This window comes from Marmota monax, unplaced genomic scaffold (assembly GCF_021218885.2).
Source record: "Marmota monax isolate L192 unplaced genomic scaffold, Marmota_monax_Labrador192_F-V1.1 WCK01_AAM20220418_F8-fsc00005, whole genome shotgun sequence".
Lineage (NCBI taxonomy): Eukaryota > Metazoa > Chordata > Mammalia > Rodentia > Sciuridae > Marmota > Marmota monax.
Window position 1 is genome coordinate 28,830,062 of NW_026692254.1, and position 19,655 is coordinate 28,849,716.

At 39.9% G+C, this 19,655-nt stretch overlaps 1 protein-coding gene and 1 non-coding gene across 2 annotated transcripts in view; one reads left to right on the forward strand and one right to left on the reverse strand.

Annotated features, from left to right (window-relative positions):
- Iqgap1 (IQ motif containing GTPase activating protein 1) overlaps positions 1–11,966 on the reverse strand; it is a 106,581-nt gene extending 94,615 nt beyond the window's left edge. The window contains exons 1-2 of the mRNA XM_046437959.2: positions 11,794–11,966; positions 9,817–9,916 (exon numbers count right to left, since the gene is read on the reverse strand). Of these exons, the coding sequence (XP_046293915.1) occupies positions 9,817–9,916; positions 11,794–11,848 (155 nt within the window). The 5' untranslated portion in view covers positions 11,849–11,966. The remainder of the gene's footprint in view (positions 1–9,816; positions 9,917–11,793) is intronic.
- Positions 11,967–18,265: 6,299 nt separating this feature from the next.
- Trnal-caa (transfer RNA leucine (anticodon CAA)) lies at positions 18,266–18,338 on the forward strand. Its single transcript has one exon. It is a non-coding gene; the product is annotated as a tRNA-Leu (tRNA).
- The last annotated feature ends 1,317 nt before the right edge of the window (positions 18,339–19,655 follow it).

Sequence of the window (19,655 nt, forward strand, 5' to 3'; positions counted from 1 at the left end):
ACAAAGGTTAAGAGCACTAGCATTGGTGTTACGCAGTCCTGGGTTTGGATTCCTCAGATAGTTATATAACCTTGGGATAAATGACATTAACTCATTTTTTCCTTTTAAAATAAAATGAGGAGGCTGGGGATGGGGCTCAAGCGGTAGCGCACTTGCCTAGCATGCGCAGGGCACTGGGTTTGATCCTCAGCACCACATAAAAATAAAAATAAAGATTTTGTGTCCACCAAAAAATAAATATTAAAAAAAAAATTCTCTCTCTCTCTTTAAAAAACTAAAATGAGGGGCTAGGGTTGTGGCTCAGTGGTAGAGCGCTTGCCTAGCATGTGTGACACACTGGGTTCGATCCTCAGCACACATAAATAAATGAATAAAATAAAGGTCCATCAATAATTAAACATCAACAACTTTCCTGCCTTTTATAAAAAATATATTTATATATAATTTATACATACATATATATATATATATGTGTGTGTGTGTGTATATATATATATACACACACACACACATATATAGGGGGGCAGAGAGAGAGAGGAGCTCAATGGTAGGGCAGCTGCCTCGCATGCTTAAGGCCTGGGTTCAATCCCCAACACAGCATAACATCACATAAAAATCATGTCTATCCCACAGTACCGTTCTATGTACATTTATCATTCTGCCTAATTAATGATAGTTACTACTGTTGTCATTTGTAGAAACAGAAGCATTACTACAATAGCAGCAAATTGACATGGTAGTTAAGAGCATGGGCTTTGGAGTGCTTGCCAAACCTGAAATCTGGATCCACCACTTATGAGATGGGTGACTAACCTCTGAGTTTTGCTTACCTATTTGTTAAATGTAAATAAGAAGCACCTCATGGCATATCAAGAGCAACTAATCAGATAAAAGCATATAAAGTGTTTAGCACAGGGCCTAGCACATTGTAAGTACTCAATAAATGGTGCTAATGATGACAATGAGGAAGAGGGGAGAAGCAAGAGGAAGACATTGACTTTGGAACATGGGACATATTTTCAGTCATGCTGGCCATGTAAATGACACATTCGGGTGGTATATGACTTTGGAGGGAACTTTGGCTTCCTTTTAACTACCTTAAAGGTAGAGGATTAAGGTTTCTATTAAAAAAAAAAAAAAAGTCTTACTGAAATAGCCAATTCTTCCTAACATACAATTATAAGAATTTTTTTAATCAAACTTAAATAAGTAAACTCTTACTTTTCAAAATAAACCTCTAACCAGATTTTTTTTACTTATGTTTAATTTTTTTTTTTTTTTTTTTTTTTTACTATCGAGCCACTGTTAAGAGCCTTGCAGAAGAAAAATATCAAGCAGTAGAGGTCTAACTTGATCAAGTAGGCTAAGAGCCCTAAGCATATTCAACTGGTACTTCACTCAGCTTGCTCAAAGATATGGTCTCTAAGCAACCAAGTCCCAAACTAAACAAACAGCCGCAGGAATATGAATCACTTCCGGAAGGTCTCATTTTGCCTACCAGCAATTTCTTACACAAATACTTGTCAAGAGGTTTATTTAGGCAGCCCTGACTGGAAACAACCAAAAGTCCACCACATAGCTTAAAATGTTCAAAACAAGACCTGCTCCATTGCTACATTGTGAAGCAGAAGAAATTATACAAAAATCAGAGACAAGTACGAAAATGAAATTCCTAGAATTTGGCAAATTTGGACTTCAAATATATTTTCATTATTTTGTCATTAGGGATTTAAAAATATATGATCATAAAATATATATATATGATCATAATTACTACTTTGATCTCTTAAGACCAGAAAACATTTGCCAAATTAGGTCAAAATTAATGAGCCACTTAACACAGGAAGACTTTCCCAACCTTGACTGGTGGACAATTCATACACTCAACTGGCCAGTTAATAGTAGTGTCTTGTGGTCAAATCCATCTTAACTCCTACTGATTGTAAGGAGAACTGGTAAAGTACTGAACCTAACACCCTTGATAAGCCACTCCTTCTTTCTACCTCAAATAGGATTTTTTATGTATCACACTATTCTTCATAAACTAAACAAAGTCACCTATTCTATTTACCAGAGTAGAGAGGGAAAAGAACTTAATAGTTCAAAATGAAAATTACAATAGGAAAAAGCAACTACCAATAACAGTACCAAGAAAAAAAGACTACAGAAAATCAAATCAGTGAAACAAAAGATATACGTGAAGCACACATCTAGAATGAATGTTCTACCCAGCAACTCAGGAGGCAGAGGCAGGAAGATCACAAGTTGAAGCTAGCCTTGGGAACTTAGCAAAACCCTATTTTAAAATAAAAAATAAAAGGGGGCTTAGTAGCACATGCCTGGAATCCCAGAGAGAAGGGAAGCTGAGGCAAGAGGACTGTAAGTTTAAAGCCAGCCTCAGTAACTTAGCAAGACCCTGTCTCAAAATAAAAAATAAAATGGGCTGAGGATGTGGTTCAGTGGTTAAGCACTTCTGGGTTCAATCCTTGATACCAAAAATAAAAAATAAAAAGTACTTCGAAAAAAGAAAAAAAAAAGAGAATGTTCTAGATGATGGTTTATGTTAAATCATCATTGTTATGATTTAACATAAGCAAAAAACTGAAGAAACATAAAAGAAACAATGCAGACCTCACTCCCAAGACAGAACTAATGAGTCAAAACCAATTATTACAGGTATAATGAATAAATCCCTAGAATGAAAATAAACAAAAGATACTATAAATCAAGAAAGATCTTTGGTTGGGGATATAGCTCAGTGGTAGAGCACTTGCCTAGCATGCATGAGGCCTTAAGGTCAAACCCCAGCATCAACACACACACACACACACACACACACACACACACACACAGTAAATGCCATAAAATTTTAAGCCATAATGAAACAAAAAATGGAAAATCAAGGAACAATGTTTGCAACAAATATCAGAAAGTTAACATGCATATTATAAGAGAGATCACAACAGTTAATATGACCCTGGAAGAAGGAAATTTGCCTAAGAAAATAAAATTGGTAAACAAATGTGTAGGAAAATGCTTAATTTCTCCAGTAACCAAAGCAATAGAATTTTAAACTGAAATAAACCTAAACGAATTATAGATATTGAATAGACATTGAAAAGAATAATTAAGCAGTGCATGGTGGCACATGTCAGAAATGCCAGCTACTCAGGAGCCTGAATAGGAGAATCAAAAATTAGAAGACAGTCTCAGCAATTTAGGAAAGCCCTAAGCTGCAAGATCCTGTGAGACTCTGTCTCAAATAAAATAACAATAATAAATAAAAAGGAATGGAGATGTGGCTCAGTGGTTAAATTCACCTTTGGGTTCAAACCCCAGTACCAAAAAATAAAAAATTAAGAAACAGCAATTTAGCCAGGCATGTAGAGCACATACCCATAATCCCAGCAACTCAGAAGGCTGAGGCCAGAGGATTGCAAATTCGAGGCCAGCCTCAGCAATTTAGCAAGGCCCTAAACAACTTAGTGAGACCTTGTCTCAAAATCAAAAGGGCTGTATATGTGGGTGAGTGGTTAAGCACTGCTGGATTCAATCCCAGATACAAAAAAAAAAAAAAATTAAATAAATGAAACAATAATAATTAAAATATTTGAATTTGTGATTATATTTTTAAATTATGTACTTACAGGTTTTCTCTTAATCCCTTCCCTTTTTCTTTATTATAACATTAATTATCATTGTAAAAAGCATTTTTATATAATAAATAAAAAGTAAAAGTCTTGGGATGGGGACTTGGTTCAGTGGTTGAGCACTTGCCTAGCACTGGGAGGTCAGGCATTCAATTCCTAATACTGCCAAAAAAGGAAGTCTTCTCACACCCTCCACCCCCATTCTACTCCTTAGAGGTATCCTGTTTCTGGTGCTTCCTTTCAGACTAAAGTTTAATTAAGTCTGAAGTGAAAAAACTAGGACTACCAACTTTTAGGATCTTGAAAATACACAGACTATTCCCCCCAAAAGTATACTAACACCTCATTATCTTAATATTAAATCTGCTTTTGCCAATAAATGTGTATAAAAAACACATTTATTGGGCTGGGGATGTGGCTCAAGCGATAGCAGGTAGCGCGCTCACCTGCCATGCGTGCAGCCCGGGTTCGATCCTCAGCACCACATACAAAAACAAAGATATTGTGTCCGCCGAAAACTAAAATATAAATTTAAAATTCTCTCTCTCTCTCTCTCTCAAAAAAAAAAAAAAAAAAAAACAAACCAAAAAACATTTATTGAATATTTCTGTATTAAACCATGCCAGGCACCTAAAAACCCTGCAGCAACTCTGTAAAATACATAGTATTCCCATTTTGCAAAGTACAAATGTAAGCTTACTTTTTGAGGTTAAGCAGCTTGCAAAACCAGAATCAGAAGGCACACCTGCCAAAACTGAAAGTCTGATTCTTTTCATTTAACCAAAATATCCCAACATTCAAGATTTGCAAGGACATTTTATTTAACTTTTTTGAATTTCTGTTTTAACTAATTATATGAGTGTAGTCACATGACTTTTGTTAGTAATAATGGTATCTACCAGCTAACAGACTGCCTTTTACCAGACTACTCTCCACCTTTTTGTGAGGAGGAAGAGAGGATTCAATCTAGGGCCTCTATACTAAGCATGTGCTCTACCCCTGAGCCACACCCCCAGCTCCACATTTCTTTCTTTTAAGTTTTAGATCCACATTTCTTAACCAAATTTTGCAAAATGTTTCAGCTATGACTTGGGGTAAAAAGCTTTTGATGACCACACTAAGAACTAATACTTACATTTGTTACATTGTTACTATGTGAGAAAGCACTTAAGTTTCAAGAACTTTAACAAATAACACTTTTAAATGCAACCCATTTCTTGGGGTGGAATTTGTTCAAGGCAACTGAACTAAAATGTTTCAAAAAAAGAATGGTGGTTTCCTTCTACAACACAATTTCAAGAATTAAGGATAAGTGCTACTCCATATCTCTCCTTGCGAATGATGACTACATAAATGCATCCAGTTCCTAGTCTCAAAAAGGGCCATTAAGTAGTATATGCCATAGATTCTGAATCACACTACTTCTGTAGAAATGACTAGTTTTCTCGCCTATGAAAGGAGAGTTTGGGTCAATCTCCTAAAAATGATCTCCCTCAATATTTGCCCGCCCCCCCCCCCCCACACACACACACTATACTTGCGATGGAACCCAGGGCATCACACATATTAGTCGAACACTCTACTGAGCTATATTTCCAGCTCTCATTCCCCCCCACCCCCCCTTTTTTTTTTTTTTGTATTAGGGATTGAACCCTCAGGCACTTTACCAATTAGCTACATCCCCAGCCCTTTTTATTATTTTATTTTGAGACAAGTCTCTCTCTGTAAATTGTTAAGGCTGGCCTATAACTTGTGATCCTCCTGCCTCAGCCTCCCTGATTGCTGAGATTACAGGAGTACACCACTGTGCTTGGCCCCACCCCTTTTTATTTGAGACTGGGTATCACTAAATTGACAAGGCTGGCCTCCATTTGCAATCCTCCTGCCTCAGCCTCCCAATTAGCTAGGCTTACAGGGGTGCAACTCGCTCAATCTTTAAGTGATGCTTCTCATCTGAAAATCCTAGAAGGTGGTGTCCATGGTATTCTTCCTAGTTACCTCACCTATTCATGTGTTCTTGCCTCTTAAATGTCTTAACTTCTGTTTCCATGATCACTGAGTGCCATGAGGGAAATATCAGATATTCCTGGATTCTAACACCATTTAGAGGGAGAGGAGATCTGAAGAACACAACCCAGAAAATGTTCTATGCCAATAAAGATATGTACACAAAAGAGAATTTGTTCTCAAGAACTGATTTCTTTCCAAGTACTTTTTCAATTTCACTTAATTACAGAGGCAAAAATGCTTGTATTTAGCGCTAAATTCTGTTAACTCTGTAGTTTCTGACACTCTCCAAAAAACCATAAGTCCGTACTTTCCTTTCTACAAGGGGAAGAAAGTAGAAGAATCCATAACTGCAAAGCAGGAGAAAGGTGATCCAAAACAGACATACCAAGTCTCTGAAAGAGGGAACCCTAAATGAACCAGGTGTTATAATAAACTTTATCCCAACGACCTTTATCCTAACTGAATTTTCTTCCATTTCTAGAACCATTCATACTTCCTCCACACCTACAGTCTTCCCTATTCTGCTTTCCTGATGTGTTCTCCTCTTGGTTTTTTTCTTTTCACTTGAACTTTTCTTCTGATCTTTCTCTATTACTTTTCTCCTATCTGAGATCTGAGCACCTACATACCTCACATATTTAAAGATCACCTCTTTCAACTGGGCAAAAGTGGTATTCATCTCTCCCATACAACTGCTCCACAGCCAAACCAAATGTAAAGTTCAATCAGAACAAGCAAAAGAAGGAAAGCAAATTTATGTACATTTAAGCATAAATAATAACTTAAGATGTCTCTTTTAAGTCCTTGTTCCACAGTACAGCCCTTAGTAAAAAGCCTTAAATCTTAGAACAACAGCTTAATTTCTGTATTGAAACTACCTTTCAAACAATAAAGAAACAGAAATATCTATATATTCTACTTCCCAACCATTCCCAGTATATACTTTTATGAAATAACTATTAAATTTTCCCACTTAACCCATACCCACAGTCTCCACATGCTCATACTCACTCTACACTCTCTCCTCTCTCTTTCTCAAGAAAGAGCTCTATTAAAGGTACAGGGGGGGGGGGGATTAAATTAAAGGTGAGTGCCCTGATACACAATGGGGCCACTGTACTAAAAGGTGGAATTTTTAGTGGGAGGAGTAGAGACATTATAAATAGAACTGAAGAAGGAAACCTTTTCTCCCTTGGATTTCTTTGATCTTTATTTCTGCCTTTGGAGCCGCTATAAATTCCAGGCCTTGGGGCTCCTTCAACTTGAGAGAAAACTAGACCAGGCCAACCCAAAACGGCAACTTTAGGCCTTGTGCTAAAGAGGAAAGAGGAGCCCTAGGAACACATAATATGTGCAGCCCAGCTCCTCAGGGCAAACAACTAGGAGATGAAGCCCTAGCTAATAACAAAAAGCATGCCATTCACCAGTGGGCACCCAGAAAATTTTTTAGGAGTAGCAGCAACCACGTTAGGTGGCTCATAGGGCTCCTAGTCCCCCTTTTCTCACCACAAAATTCCCAGACTTCCTGGTACTATTTAGTTGTAAAATCTAAAAAGGTGATTTTCTAATCAAAGTTTTAAGCAAAAACAAACAAAAATCACATCCAGATTTTTATGATTGCCTACATGAAATAAAGCAGGGGTATTTCCACAATTCTAGGCCAAGAGCAGAGTGTGCCAGAGCAATATTGCAAGTATTATGACCTCCCTTTTAACCCAAAGTATAAAAAACAAAGACTATCATAAATGTCTCCACTACTTGAATCACTTCCTAAGCACCCAACTAAAAAACACACCACAGGATAATAGCCCTTAGATGGATTTTTTTTAAAGCAAATGGGCCACTTTTCTATACTGGAAAAAAAAAAAAAAAAAAACTGACAGAAAAGAACATACTCTGGAGTAGATGCAAATGAAATGCCTTGCAGCACCTGAGGAGGAGAAATATGCTGAAGAGTATCATTCTATCCTGGCTAACATATCTCAGTATGAGGCAGAGCTCTAAAAAAAATATATATATATATATATATATTTTTTTTTTTTTTTTTTTTGAGACAAGGTCTTACTATGTTACCCAGGCTGGCATCAAACTTACAACCCTCAGCCAGGCACAGTGATGCATGCCTGTAATCTCAACAACTCAGGAAGCTGAGGCAGGAGAATCAAGTTTGAGGACAGTCTTGGCAACTTAGCCAGAACCTGTCTCAAAATAAAAATTTAAAAAAACAAAACAAAACAAAACAAAAAAAAAAAACTGGGGAGGTAACTCGGTAAAGCACCCCTGGGTTCAGTCCCCAGTACTAAAAAAGAACTTGCAACTCCTTTTCTTCAGACTCCCAAGTAGCTGGGATGGCAGGCATGCATCACCACACCCAGCTCTAAAAACATTTTAAATTCTGTTTCTCAATGAGGAGGAGAACCATCAGAACCACCAGAGGCTTTTAAAACACACAGATGTGGAGCTGGGAATATAGATCAGTGGTAGAACACGCTTGCCTAGCGTGCACAAGGGCCTGGGTTCAATTCCTAGCATGCAAACACAAAACAACAACAAATAAAATATATGAGTATAACCCACTCCAGACACACTAAACCAGAATCTCCGTGGTTAGACCCAGATATCTGTATTTTTTAAATTATTTTTTTAGTTGTCAATGGATCTTCATTTTTTACTTGTGGTGCTGAGAATCAAACCCAGTGCCTCACTTCTAGGCAAGTGCTCTACCACTGAGCTACAATCCCAGCCCTCTGTATTTGTTTTAAAATTCTCCAGGTGATTTGAATGCACATACCTAAATAATTACTGCACAAAATGATGGAAACTATTCCCTGATCAAGAAACTACAAGTAGACCAAGAAAACTCAGGCCTCAGTTTTCTAAACTTCCACTTAGAAAAGTAAGCATCAGTATCACTTATCCCAAGTTAAATCATTACTAATACTCCTACCCTGATTTCCTAGAAGGACTTTAAACTCAGAAAAGCAACCTAGATTCAAGAAGGCCCACCCAAATGCATGTTGGTGGTTACCACACAAAGGGAAGAAGAATAGGACCAAAGAGGGGAACAAAAGATTATTACTTTTTTCTTATTTTTTTCATTTTTTTAGAGGAAGGGAAAGATCTGAAGGGTTAACAGGTTAGTCCTAAGATACAAATATGTTTGTTATCTTGTTCTCTGGACTATCCTGTAATATTTTATCTTCAGAATTAGCCAGGAGCAGTGGAGCACTCCTGAAATCCCAGCAACTCAAGAGGCTAAGGCTAGACGATTGCAAATGTTGAGGTCAACCTGGGCAACTAAAAAGAGACTCTGTCTCAAAATAATTGGAATGTAGCCCAGCAGGAGAATGCTTACACAAAACCCTAGGTTTATTCCCTAGAACCATAAAAAGAAAAAAAAAATTTTTTCAGAATTATTAAAACAAAATATCCATCACCACTCTTGTTCATTAACCCCATTTGAAACATCCTTGATTTTCATTAAACTATGGTGACAAATACCTTTTATTATCCCTCACTAGACTTCCACCAAAGCTCACTTAAAGAATACATAATCTGAAATTACTTCTCCTGGGACATTACAAAGGAACATAAGCACCAGAACAAAAGAAATGAATTACTGATAGTAAATTGACACCCTTAACACAGGTCTTGGGCATCTGAAAATGAAAAACTGCAGTTGTACATTCACTTCACAAAGAATACAGATGATGTTGTGTGGACCAATATCCACAACACTACCCTCTTAAGCCTCCCAAATCTAATACCCACTCCATAAGACATGGTGGGAGGAGACTCATTCATATATAAATCAAAACCAGTGAAGAATCAGAAAAACATTAAGATCAAGAACTTCCAAATTCTAAAAATGCTATTTCTCTCAGATAGCTGACAATACCCAAAACAAGCACCATAAGCATAAATGCAAACAGCAAAATATAGAAAATGTTCAGGAAACATAAATGCACATCACAGTGTTTCATGATAAGCTACCATCAAGGCGACTTGCTCCCACTAATAAATGCCCTATCTGTACTTATCCATCAACTAGAAGCCTCCCAAAATCCCACATACAAAATACAGAGAAATCTTTATCTCTGTTCACACCATATCAGTTCCCTTCTCCCAATCTTTTCTCCAGCCAGCCCATCTTTACCTTTTGGCTTCTTCCAAATGACAAAGGTACTCATAAGCCACATTCTGACGTCTCCTTTCATCCATCTCCTCTGCAGTGAGTCTCTCATTATCCAGGACAGCTAAAACATGAAAGAAAGACTGTAAATACCAGGATCTGTAATCTTCCTCAGTGATAAAAGAATGCCACAGCCATCAAATTCCTGCTAGTCACCTTGAAGGTCAGGTGGTTGTGTGGATAGCCAGGTGTACAATGACTTTCCTAAAAAGAGACCTATGGGAGTTGTATGCAATAGTGCACACCTGTAATCCCAGCTACTCAACGTGGCTAAGGTAGGAGGATCACAAGTTCAAGGACAGACTTGGAAATTGAGCCAGATCCTATCGCAAAATAGAAAAAGGATGGGGATATAGCTCAGTGCCCAAGGCCCCAGTATGACAAAAAAAAAAAAAAAATTACAGAAAGACGGGGAGAGACCTATAGAGTTTCAACTACATTCATCTTGCCCTTTATTAAAAATGTATAGTAATATGAAAAATACAGACTTGAGATTTGGGCCTGCTTTTGTTCTTGTGTCAGAGCTCATTCTAAATACAGATCTCATCATATTTCCCCCTTTTATTAATAACCAAAACCAGCAGTTATTGAGAACTAAGTGGTAGTAATTGTGCTAAGCATTTTATATGCATTCTCTCCCTGAAGCCCACAACAATCCTGTGATTATCAGCTCTTATTTTACAGATGAGGAAATTGAGGCCTGTGAGCTCAGCCCCAGGGCTAATTAAGAAGAGGGCCCTGGGTTCAAATGCAGACAGCCTTCTATACCCAAGGGCTTAACCTTGAAGCTACCTGCCTCCTACACTAGCATCCAGGGTATTAAATTCCTAACTCCTTGGGAAGGCAATCAAGGCCTTTCGAATCTGACCTCCACTACTTTTAAAAACTTTTCCCCTTTCCTCCTATCACTGTGCACTCCACACCACTCAGTTCCACACACAACACACACAGTGTACCTGTACTCTTCCACACTCTACCTGGAGTCTGGTCTCTTGCCCCATCTGTCAAACTTTTCTGTACAGTTTCATTCAAGAAAATTCAAATGTCACCACCTATGTTTACAATGACTACCCTAAACCCATTTTCACATTACTCTGTATGCCTGTTATCGAACCTCTTGTCTTTATTGCACCTTATTATCACTAGCTTGTACACCTATCTGATTAAAAAATTCTTTGAAGGCAGGGCCTGGTCTTACTCATGCCCAATTTCACAAACGTGGCACCGCATTATAACTGTGATAAATAAAATCACCCTTTAAAAAAAATACCATTATTTCCATAATGTAAAATAAAAATAGAAAACTTCGAGACCCCAAAGTAGATTCCAGTAGCCAATGGTAACCACCCCACCTGCAGTTCATTGATATCCCAAGGATGACGACAGAAAATAAAGAAGTCAGAGGTTTTCGGTGGCTTTTTTTTTTTTTTCTTTAACTTTTGAAATCCTGACGAAGGAACTAAGCCCGAGAAAGCCGAAGTGACTTGCTCAGGACCGTACCGCACCTCGCCTAGCATGGAGCCAGGGAGGTCTGGACCCTGAGTCGGCTCGCAGGCACCACTCGGGGCATACCTTTCCAAGAAGCCAGAGCAGAGCCCCAGTCTCCGGTCCCGGGACACGCCCTGCCCCGTCCTCCTGCCACCTCACCCCAGGCCATCTCCCCCAATCTCGGCCCAGCTGGGTGGCGAGAGGGGCCGGGTGGGCTCCTTCTGCCGCAGTGGGTGCCGAGGCAGTGAGACCTCCGGGGTCCTACCCGCCTCCAAGCCGGAGGGGGCGCGGGCCCGGGCCTCCAGCCCTCCACCCAGCCAAGCCGGCTCTTCCGGGTCCGCGCAGTCGACAGCCGCCCTGCCCCACCCGCCCGGCCGAGCCACCGGGAAAACCTCGCCTAGGAGGCAGGGAGCCCATACCCAAAGCCCTCGCGCAGCAAAGCCCCGCACTCACAGCCATAGTGCGGCCGAGCCACGCCCAGTCCATCAACCTCGTCCACGACGGACATGGCGGCCGAGCCCGGGTCTCTGCTGAACGAGCGGTGAGACCTTGAAGACACGGGCGGCAGCAGCTGCAGCTCCTGCCGAGTTCGCGGGCTGTAGGGAACCTGAGGCCTCGCCCGGCGCTGTCAGCCCCGCCCCGTAGGCCCCGCCCAGCCGCGCTGCCCGGAGCTGTCGGGGAGGCGTGGCCATAGCCTCTAGGCCCCGCCCTATATATGCCCCCCCCCCCCCTCACCTCGACCCTCCCCCGCATCCCGCAGCACCCTCGGCTGCCGGAAGGAAGGAGGCGGGGCCCGCGCTCCCGGGGGCTCTACCAGGAAGGCTGCCCAGGCCTGCAGCCCCTCCCTACCGGCCACCGCCCCATCCCCAACTCAGACCGCGAAGTCAGAAGCTTGAAATCAAAACCTTGGGCCGCCTCCCTTGCCCTGCCAGCTAAGTTAACTTCCGCTACAACACGGATCATGGAAGGCGTCCTTACAGATGGCCCAGGGTGTGTTCTTGTTGGACACACTACCATAAGGGATTCCAATCCCAGTCAGCACAGTCTGTCAATCTGGCCTCAGTCCGCCCAGATTTGCCAGTAGTCTCCAGAGTAGAACTGTTCAGTCTCTCACGTATTTGAAACGTTGATTCTTAAAGCAGAAACATGTTTACCCAAACTTTCTTTTGATTCCCTGCCGTTTTTCTTTGCAAGTTCTTGTTTGAAGGGGGTCTTTGCCCTACTGGGGATGCCTCTTTCCCCTGCACCTTGTAAACCTCCCTGAAAGCATGGTAATGCCCTACACCTTGTAAACCTCCCTGAAAGCATGGTAATCGAAGGAAAAATTCTTTCTTTCTTCCTCTCTTCCTTCCTTTTTTAAAATATTTATTTATTTATTAGTTGTAGTTGGGCACAATATCTTTATTTTATTTTATTTTTATGTAGTGCTGAGGATCGAACCCAGGGCCTCACACGTGCTAGGTGAGCGCTCTACCGCTGAGCTACAACCCCAGCCCTTTCCTTCCTTCCTTCCTTCCTTCCTTCCTTCCTTCCTTCCTTCCTTCCTTCCTTCCTTCCTTTTCTTTGTTTCTTTCTTTTTTTTCTTTTCTTCCTCTTTCTTCCTGTCTTCCTCTCTTTCTTCTTCCCTTTCTTTCTCTCTTTCTTTCTCTCTTTCTCTTTCTCTTTCTCCCTTTCTTTCTCTCTTTCTTTCTTTCTTTCTCTCTCTCTTTCTTTCTTTCTTTCGCTTTCTTTCCTTAAATATCTATCACCAAACCAGACTGTCTGGAAGCCCCTCCGTATATTCAACTGTCTAGTGAGCACTTTTATCTGTTTATCCTGCAGATACTTCAAATTCCATGTGTCAAGCATTGATCAGCTTTTGCTATAGTCTCTATTAATGGAAGTACTCAATTCTCAGTGGGACACACCAGGCTCCTTGTCTCATGCCCTACATCTAATATGTGTTATTTCTGAAATGTCTAGCTTTTATCTCTATGCCCCTGTGATTACACTGTTTAGATTATCATCATCTCTGTTTTCCCTTCTGCCAACTAGACCCTCAAAGTTATCACAGTGTTCTTTCCAAAGTGCAAATGCAATGTGTTCATCTTTCAAATCTATACTTTTCCTATTACTTCAGTCACAATATGGTCCAAGTTCCTTAACATACCAAATAAACCTCTTTACAAGCTGACCAGTCTTTTTGCTTTAGCCATTTTCAATTTGTTCACTCTTCCTTTAATTTTTTTGTTACAGTGCTGGGAATTCAACCCATGGCCTCACACATGCCAAGCAAGCACTCTACCACTAAGCTATACCCCAGCCCTCAAACTATGGAAGTGAAATACTTAAAATCCTATAAGAACAAAATATCCCCATAGAAATAAAGGGGCAAGGGTTTAATTTATTATAGCTACAAAATCAAAAGTTATTTATTTATTAAGGGTTTTTTTGTTTTATTTTGGTGGGGATTTTGTTAGTTGTTTTGTTTGTTTTTTAAGATGGGTCTTGCTATATTACCCAGGCTGGCCTATCTCTTGGGCTCAAGCAAGCCTCCTGACTCAGCATCTGGAGCAGCTGGGACTATAAGCATGTGCCAGAGAGCCTGGAGCATTCTTCTTAGGCTTTTAGATTAAGCTTACAAGTTTTATTATTCTAAGTCTAGCACTTTTTACTAATCACTGTTTAGAAACCAAATCATTTTTATCCCATTCATTAACTTAACCCAGCATCATCAAACATTTAAAATTATGTTTATAACCTAAACGTAATTTTAACCTAAACCTAAAAATATTAGATTTTCTTTTTAATTCCTTCACTTGTCTGACCTAGAAACTTTTCAAAGTTTTGTAATCCTTACAAATCAAATATATTTACAAATATAATGAAACTAGGCAAGTGAGGTAGCACACACCTATAATCACAGCAACTTTGGAGGTTAAGGCAGGGGATTGCAAGCTCAAAGCCACCCTCAGCAATTTAGTAAGACCCTGTTTCAACATACAAAATAAAAGGAGTTAGAGATGTAGATCAGTGATAAAGACTGTCTCAATGTAAAAAATAAATAGAGTCAGAGATGAAGCTTAGTGGTAAAACACCACTGGGTTCAATCTCTAGTAGCTCCTCACCCCCACCCCTACCCACCCCCCCCCAAAAAAAAAAAAAAAAAAAAATATATATATATATATATATATATAAAGATAATGACGTTAGCCGGACACATGCCTGTAATCCCACCCGCTTGGGAGGCTGAAGCAAGAGGATCACGAATTCAAAGCCAGCTTCAGCAATTTAGTGAGACCCTGTCTCTAAATAAAATATAAAAAGAGATGGGGATGTGGCTCAGTCGTTAAACGTACCTGAATTCAATCTACAATACAAAAAAAAAATTATGAAATTTAGATGATCCACTTCCATGCATAAACTTGGTAAGGTTTCAACTCAAAAACCTAAGTCTGAAACTATGTATTTAAAATAGGTCTTGGGGCTGAAGTTGTGGCTCAGTGGCACAGTGCTTGCCTAGCATGTATGAGGCACTGGGTTCCATTCTCAGTGCCACATCTGAAGCTGCAGACTTTGAGAGCCATTATTATTTTTTCCTTTGGATGGGGGTCAGGTGGTGGATACTGGGGATTAAACCCAGGGGTGCTTTTTATTTTGAGATAGTCTGACTAAATTGGGAAGAGGCTGGCCTGTAAACTTGTGATCCTCCTGCCTCAACCTCCCCAGTCACTGGGATTACAGATGTGCTGTAATCCACCACACCCAGCCCAGAATCTTCTTTTCATTATGCCAGTTGTTTGGTTTTTTGTTTGTTTGGGGTACCAGGGATTGAATTCTGGGGCACTCGACCACTGAGCCACATCACTATCTATATTTGGTATTTTATTAGAGACAAAGTCTTATTGAGTTCCTTAGCATTTCCCTAAATTTCTGAGGCTGGCTTTAAACTTGCAATCCTCCTGCCTCCTCCTCCTGAGCTGCTGGGATTACAGGCGTGGGCCACCTCGCCCAGCCCCAGCTGTCATTTTAAGCTCCTCTTTATATTATGTTATGGACTTCAAAACTCATTGCATTTCCAGATGCCATAGTGCTCTAACTATTATAACTTGAGATACTTCTTCAACTCAGATCAGGAAGATGAGGCAGGAGGATGGCAACTTCAAAGCCAGCCTCAGAAACTCAGTGAGACCCTAAGCAATTAGCAAAACGCTGTCTCAAATAAAAAAATTTAAAAAGCAGGGGGTTGGTGGGGAGGCAGGGGCTAGGAATATGGCTCAGGGTTAAGTGCCAGTGGGTTCAATCCCTGGTACTAAAAACAAACAAACAAACAACTTCATTGCCTCCGCCTCTGACTACTGCCAGAAATTTGTGTGGGGTGGTGTTTGCCTCTTTGAATTTACCAGTTTTTTACAATGAGCTACAAGAAATACTGTTTTTTCAGTAAATATAAATATGAATAAAATTAATAAATATGAAATGAACTAGTAAAAAAATGGCAAAATAACGAGCTATATGGTCATTTTGGGAAATCAAATTTGTTCTTGATCTCAAGGAATTTACAAGCTGGTGGGAGTGGAGCAATATACAGAATAGATTGAGATAAGCACCATAATAGAGGTTTCCCTTGGCTTGGAATACCCTTTAGCCTCTTATCTGCATGGGAAACTCCTACACAACTTCCCATACTAGACTCAAATGTCACCTTGTCATCCAGACAAAATTAATCACTTCCTCATGTGTTTCCCAGTAGCATTTTAAAAACCATATGTCTTCAAATATAAGTCTCAAGTTTTTTTTCACATTTAAATGCTTCTGAAATCAGGATAGGCCTTCTTGTAATCAATATTTTAAAAACCTAGAACTTAGAAAAATAGATAAAGAAGTAATATACAGTGGCTTGGGAGGTTAAGTCAGGAGGATCCCAAGTTCAAGGCTAGTCTCAGAAACTTAATGAGACCCTAAGACACTTAGCCTCAGAAACTTAATGAAACCCTAAGAAACGGTCTTAAAATAAAAAATAAAAAGGGCTAAGGATGTGGCTCAGAGGCTGAGTGCCCTTGGTTTCTATTCCCAGTACCAACATAGAAGAAGAAGAAAGAAGAAGGAGGAGGAGGAGGAGGAGGAGGAGGAGAAAACCAATTGATATTGCTTGCAAATGTGTGAACTTAGGGAACTTTCAGAGTTAGAATTGATATCAGATTCCCAGTTTAGGAGTAACCGAATTGAAACAGAATTAAGTTCTTCACAAAAACTTTGGGTGCTGGCTGGGGTTGTGGCTCAGCGGTAGAGTGCTCACCTAGCACGTGTAAGGCATTGGGTTTGATTCCCAGCACCACATAGAAATAAGTAAATAAAAATAAAGGTCCATCGACAACTAAAAAAATATTTTTAAAAAACCAATTTTGGGGCTGGTATTGTGGCTCAGCAGTAGAGCGCTCACCTAGCACGGCAGGACCCTGGTTCGATCCTCAGCACCACATAAAAAAATAAATAAATAAAGGCATTGTGTTGTGTCCATCTACACCAAAAAATAAATTAAAAATAAATAAATAAAACTCATAAAAGTTAAAAAAAAAAACAATTTTGGGTGCAACTTCAAAGAAGAGGCTGATAAGTAATTCCTGTAATAAATATAGGCTGATAAGTAATTCAATCAAGTATCTTTGCTGTTGTAGTTTTGGAGTTTGTTTGTTTGGGGAGCTGGAGATGGAACCCAGAGGTACTTTACCACTGACCTACATTCCTGGTCCTTTTTATTTTTTATTTCGAGACAGAGTCTCCCTAAGCTGCTAAGGGTAGCCTTGAATTTATGTTCCTGCTGCCTCAGCCTCCTGCATGTTTGTGATTACAGGTGTACACCACTGTGCTTAGCCAATTTTTAAAAATATATCTTTATTTTAGTTGTCAATGGACCTTTATTTTATTTATTTAGATGTAGTGCTGAGACTCGAACCCAGGGCCTCACACATAAGAGGCAAGCCCTCTACCACTGAGCCACAACCCCAACCCCTACATAGGCAATTTTTAAAAATATTTTGTAGATGGACACCATAACTTTATTTTATTTATTTTATTTTTATGTGGTGCTAAGGATCAAACCCAGTGCCTCATAAATGCCAATCAAGCACTCTGCCACTGAGCCACAACCCCAGCCCCACATAGCTATTTTTTGTTAAACTTTAAAGTGTTATACATTGTTCTCCTTGCTTGAAGAAAATATATTTTGCCTTGTCCTTCAGGTACTCAGATATTCTGAATCTTATTGATCTGACATAGCTCCTGCCAATAAGATAACTTTAGATACTTCTTCAATTCTTCATTTTTTCAAAAGGAACAAAAGTTTTTAAACTACCTATTTGTAATCAAAGCCATTTACTCACTGTTTACCGTGTTCCAGAACATGCTAGTGCTTTAGATATACTTTCTCACAACAACCCTGTAAAGAAAGCAAGATTATCCTCATTCGGCAAATGAGTGTTTGCTCACTCAAAACAGGTATTTTGCTTAAGGTCAGAGGTTTCAGGGCTGGGAATCAAGTCTAGGTCTTTCTGATTCTAAAATCTCTGGCAAATCATCATTCAACATCACCGCCTGGTTTATGGCAGCTTATCAGTAAGAAGAAGGTGTCCATTCTTTTCTGCTCATTCACTTCCCAGTTGTCTCTGGAAATCTTCTTCGAACATTTACAAATACTCATGTCCTGACCTAGAGACAACTTACAAAAACAGAGAGGTAGAAGTTGCAGGAGGAAGCAAGGAAGTCACCCATAATGGAACCAGGGTATTAGTTTCATGATTGGGGTTAAAACAGCCCACAAGTTCCTATTGATGTCTCTAAGCTAAAGACACAAATCAAATCTATGATCCACCAAGAAACATGGTTAGGAATTGTGAGCTCAGCGGGTGGTCAGACCAAAGTATAAAGAAAAGAGAGGTTGGGGGCTGGGGATATGGCTCAGTTGGTAGAGTGCTTGCCTCAAATGCACAAAGCCCTGGGTTCAATCCCTAGTACCACCAAAAAGAAAAAAGAAAAGAGAGGTGGGTGGGACAAGAAAAATCAAACTCCACGTTAAGATTTAAGATCTGGAGACAAGCCTGCAAAGGCAGGGTCGCCCATGGCATGCCTCTTAAACATCTATAGGAATGACAATGGGTCACAAGTAACAGTAGCTAACAAGGCACTCCGGTACATGGTATAACATCAGCAACTTGGGAGGCTGAAGCAAAAGGATCACAAGTTCAAGGCCAGCCTCAGCAATTTAGTGAAGCCCTAAGCAACTTAGTGAGACCCTGTCTAAAAATAAAAAATAAAGAGAGGCCAGGCACAGTGGCAAACGCCTGTAATCCCAGCAGCTCAGGAGGCTGAGACAGGAGGATTGAGAGTTCAAAGCAAGTTTCAGCATCAGGGAGGCACTAAGCAACTCAGTGAGACTCTGTCTCTAAATAAAATAAAAAAGGGCTGGGGATGTGGCTCAGTGGTTGAGTGCCCCTGAGTTCAATCCCTGGTCCCAAAAAAATAAAATAAAATAATAAAAGGGGTTGGAATGTGGCTCAGTGATTAAGTGACTGGGCTCAATCCCTAGTACCAAACAAACAAGAAAGCAAGTAACAGTAGCTAACTTGTAATGAGTGCCCTGTAAACTCAGTTCTAAGTATGTGCATCGCCTCATTTGACCTTCACGATAGGTCTTTGAAGTAGAATTCTCTAATTCAAAGATAAGTCCTTAAGATTCAGAAAAGCTAACTAATTTTCCAAAGATTATAAAGTAGTTAGTGAATTAGCCAGCATTAAAACTGCACTTGACCCAAAGCCCATGTCTGTGAACCCTACTCTCCACTTATGTGCCACTTCCATCCAGGTATTAGCTACCTAGAAAGCCAAGTTGAAAGATTTGAGAAGTCACATCCACCAAAGAATGTAATGGACACAAAGATGACAAAGCAATCTCCAGGAGCTTTCAGACATCAGGACATAGATCTGAAAGCACAGATAAGAGAACAGTTGATGCATGACTATAATCCCAGCAACTCAGGAAGCTAAGGCAAGTGGAATGCAAGCGTGAGGCCAGCCTTAATGAGTTAGCAAGACCCTGTTTCAAAATAAAAAATAAAAGGTTGTGGTAGAACCCATGGGGTCAAGACTCAGTGCCCCCCGACACCAAAAAAAAAAAAAAAAGGAAAGAAAGAAAACGGTCAATTTTTACTGGATCATACAAGGTTTCCTAGAAGAAGTATTATTTAAACAAGTCCTCCAGGGACAACCAAAGGAAAGGGTGAGAAAGGGCACAAGTTGAGGAAACAGTATAAACAAAGCCAGGAAGTCATGAAGAGGTA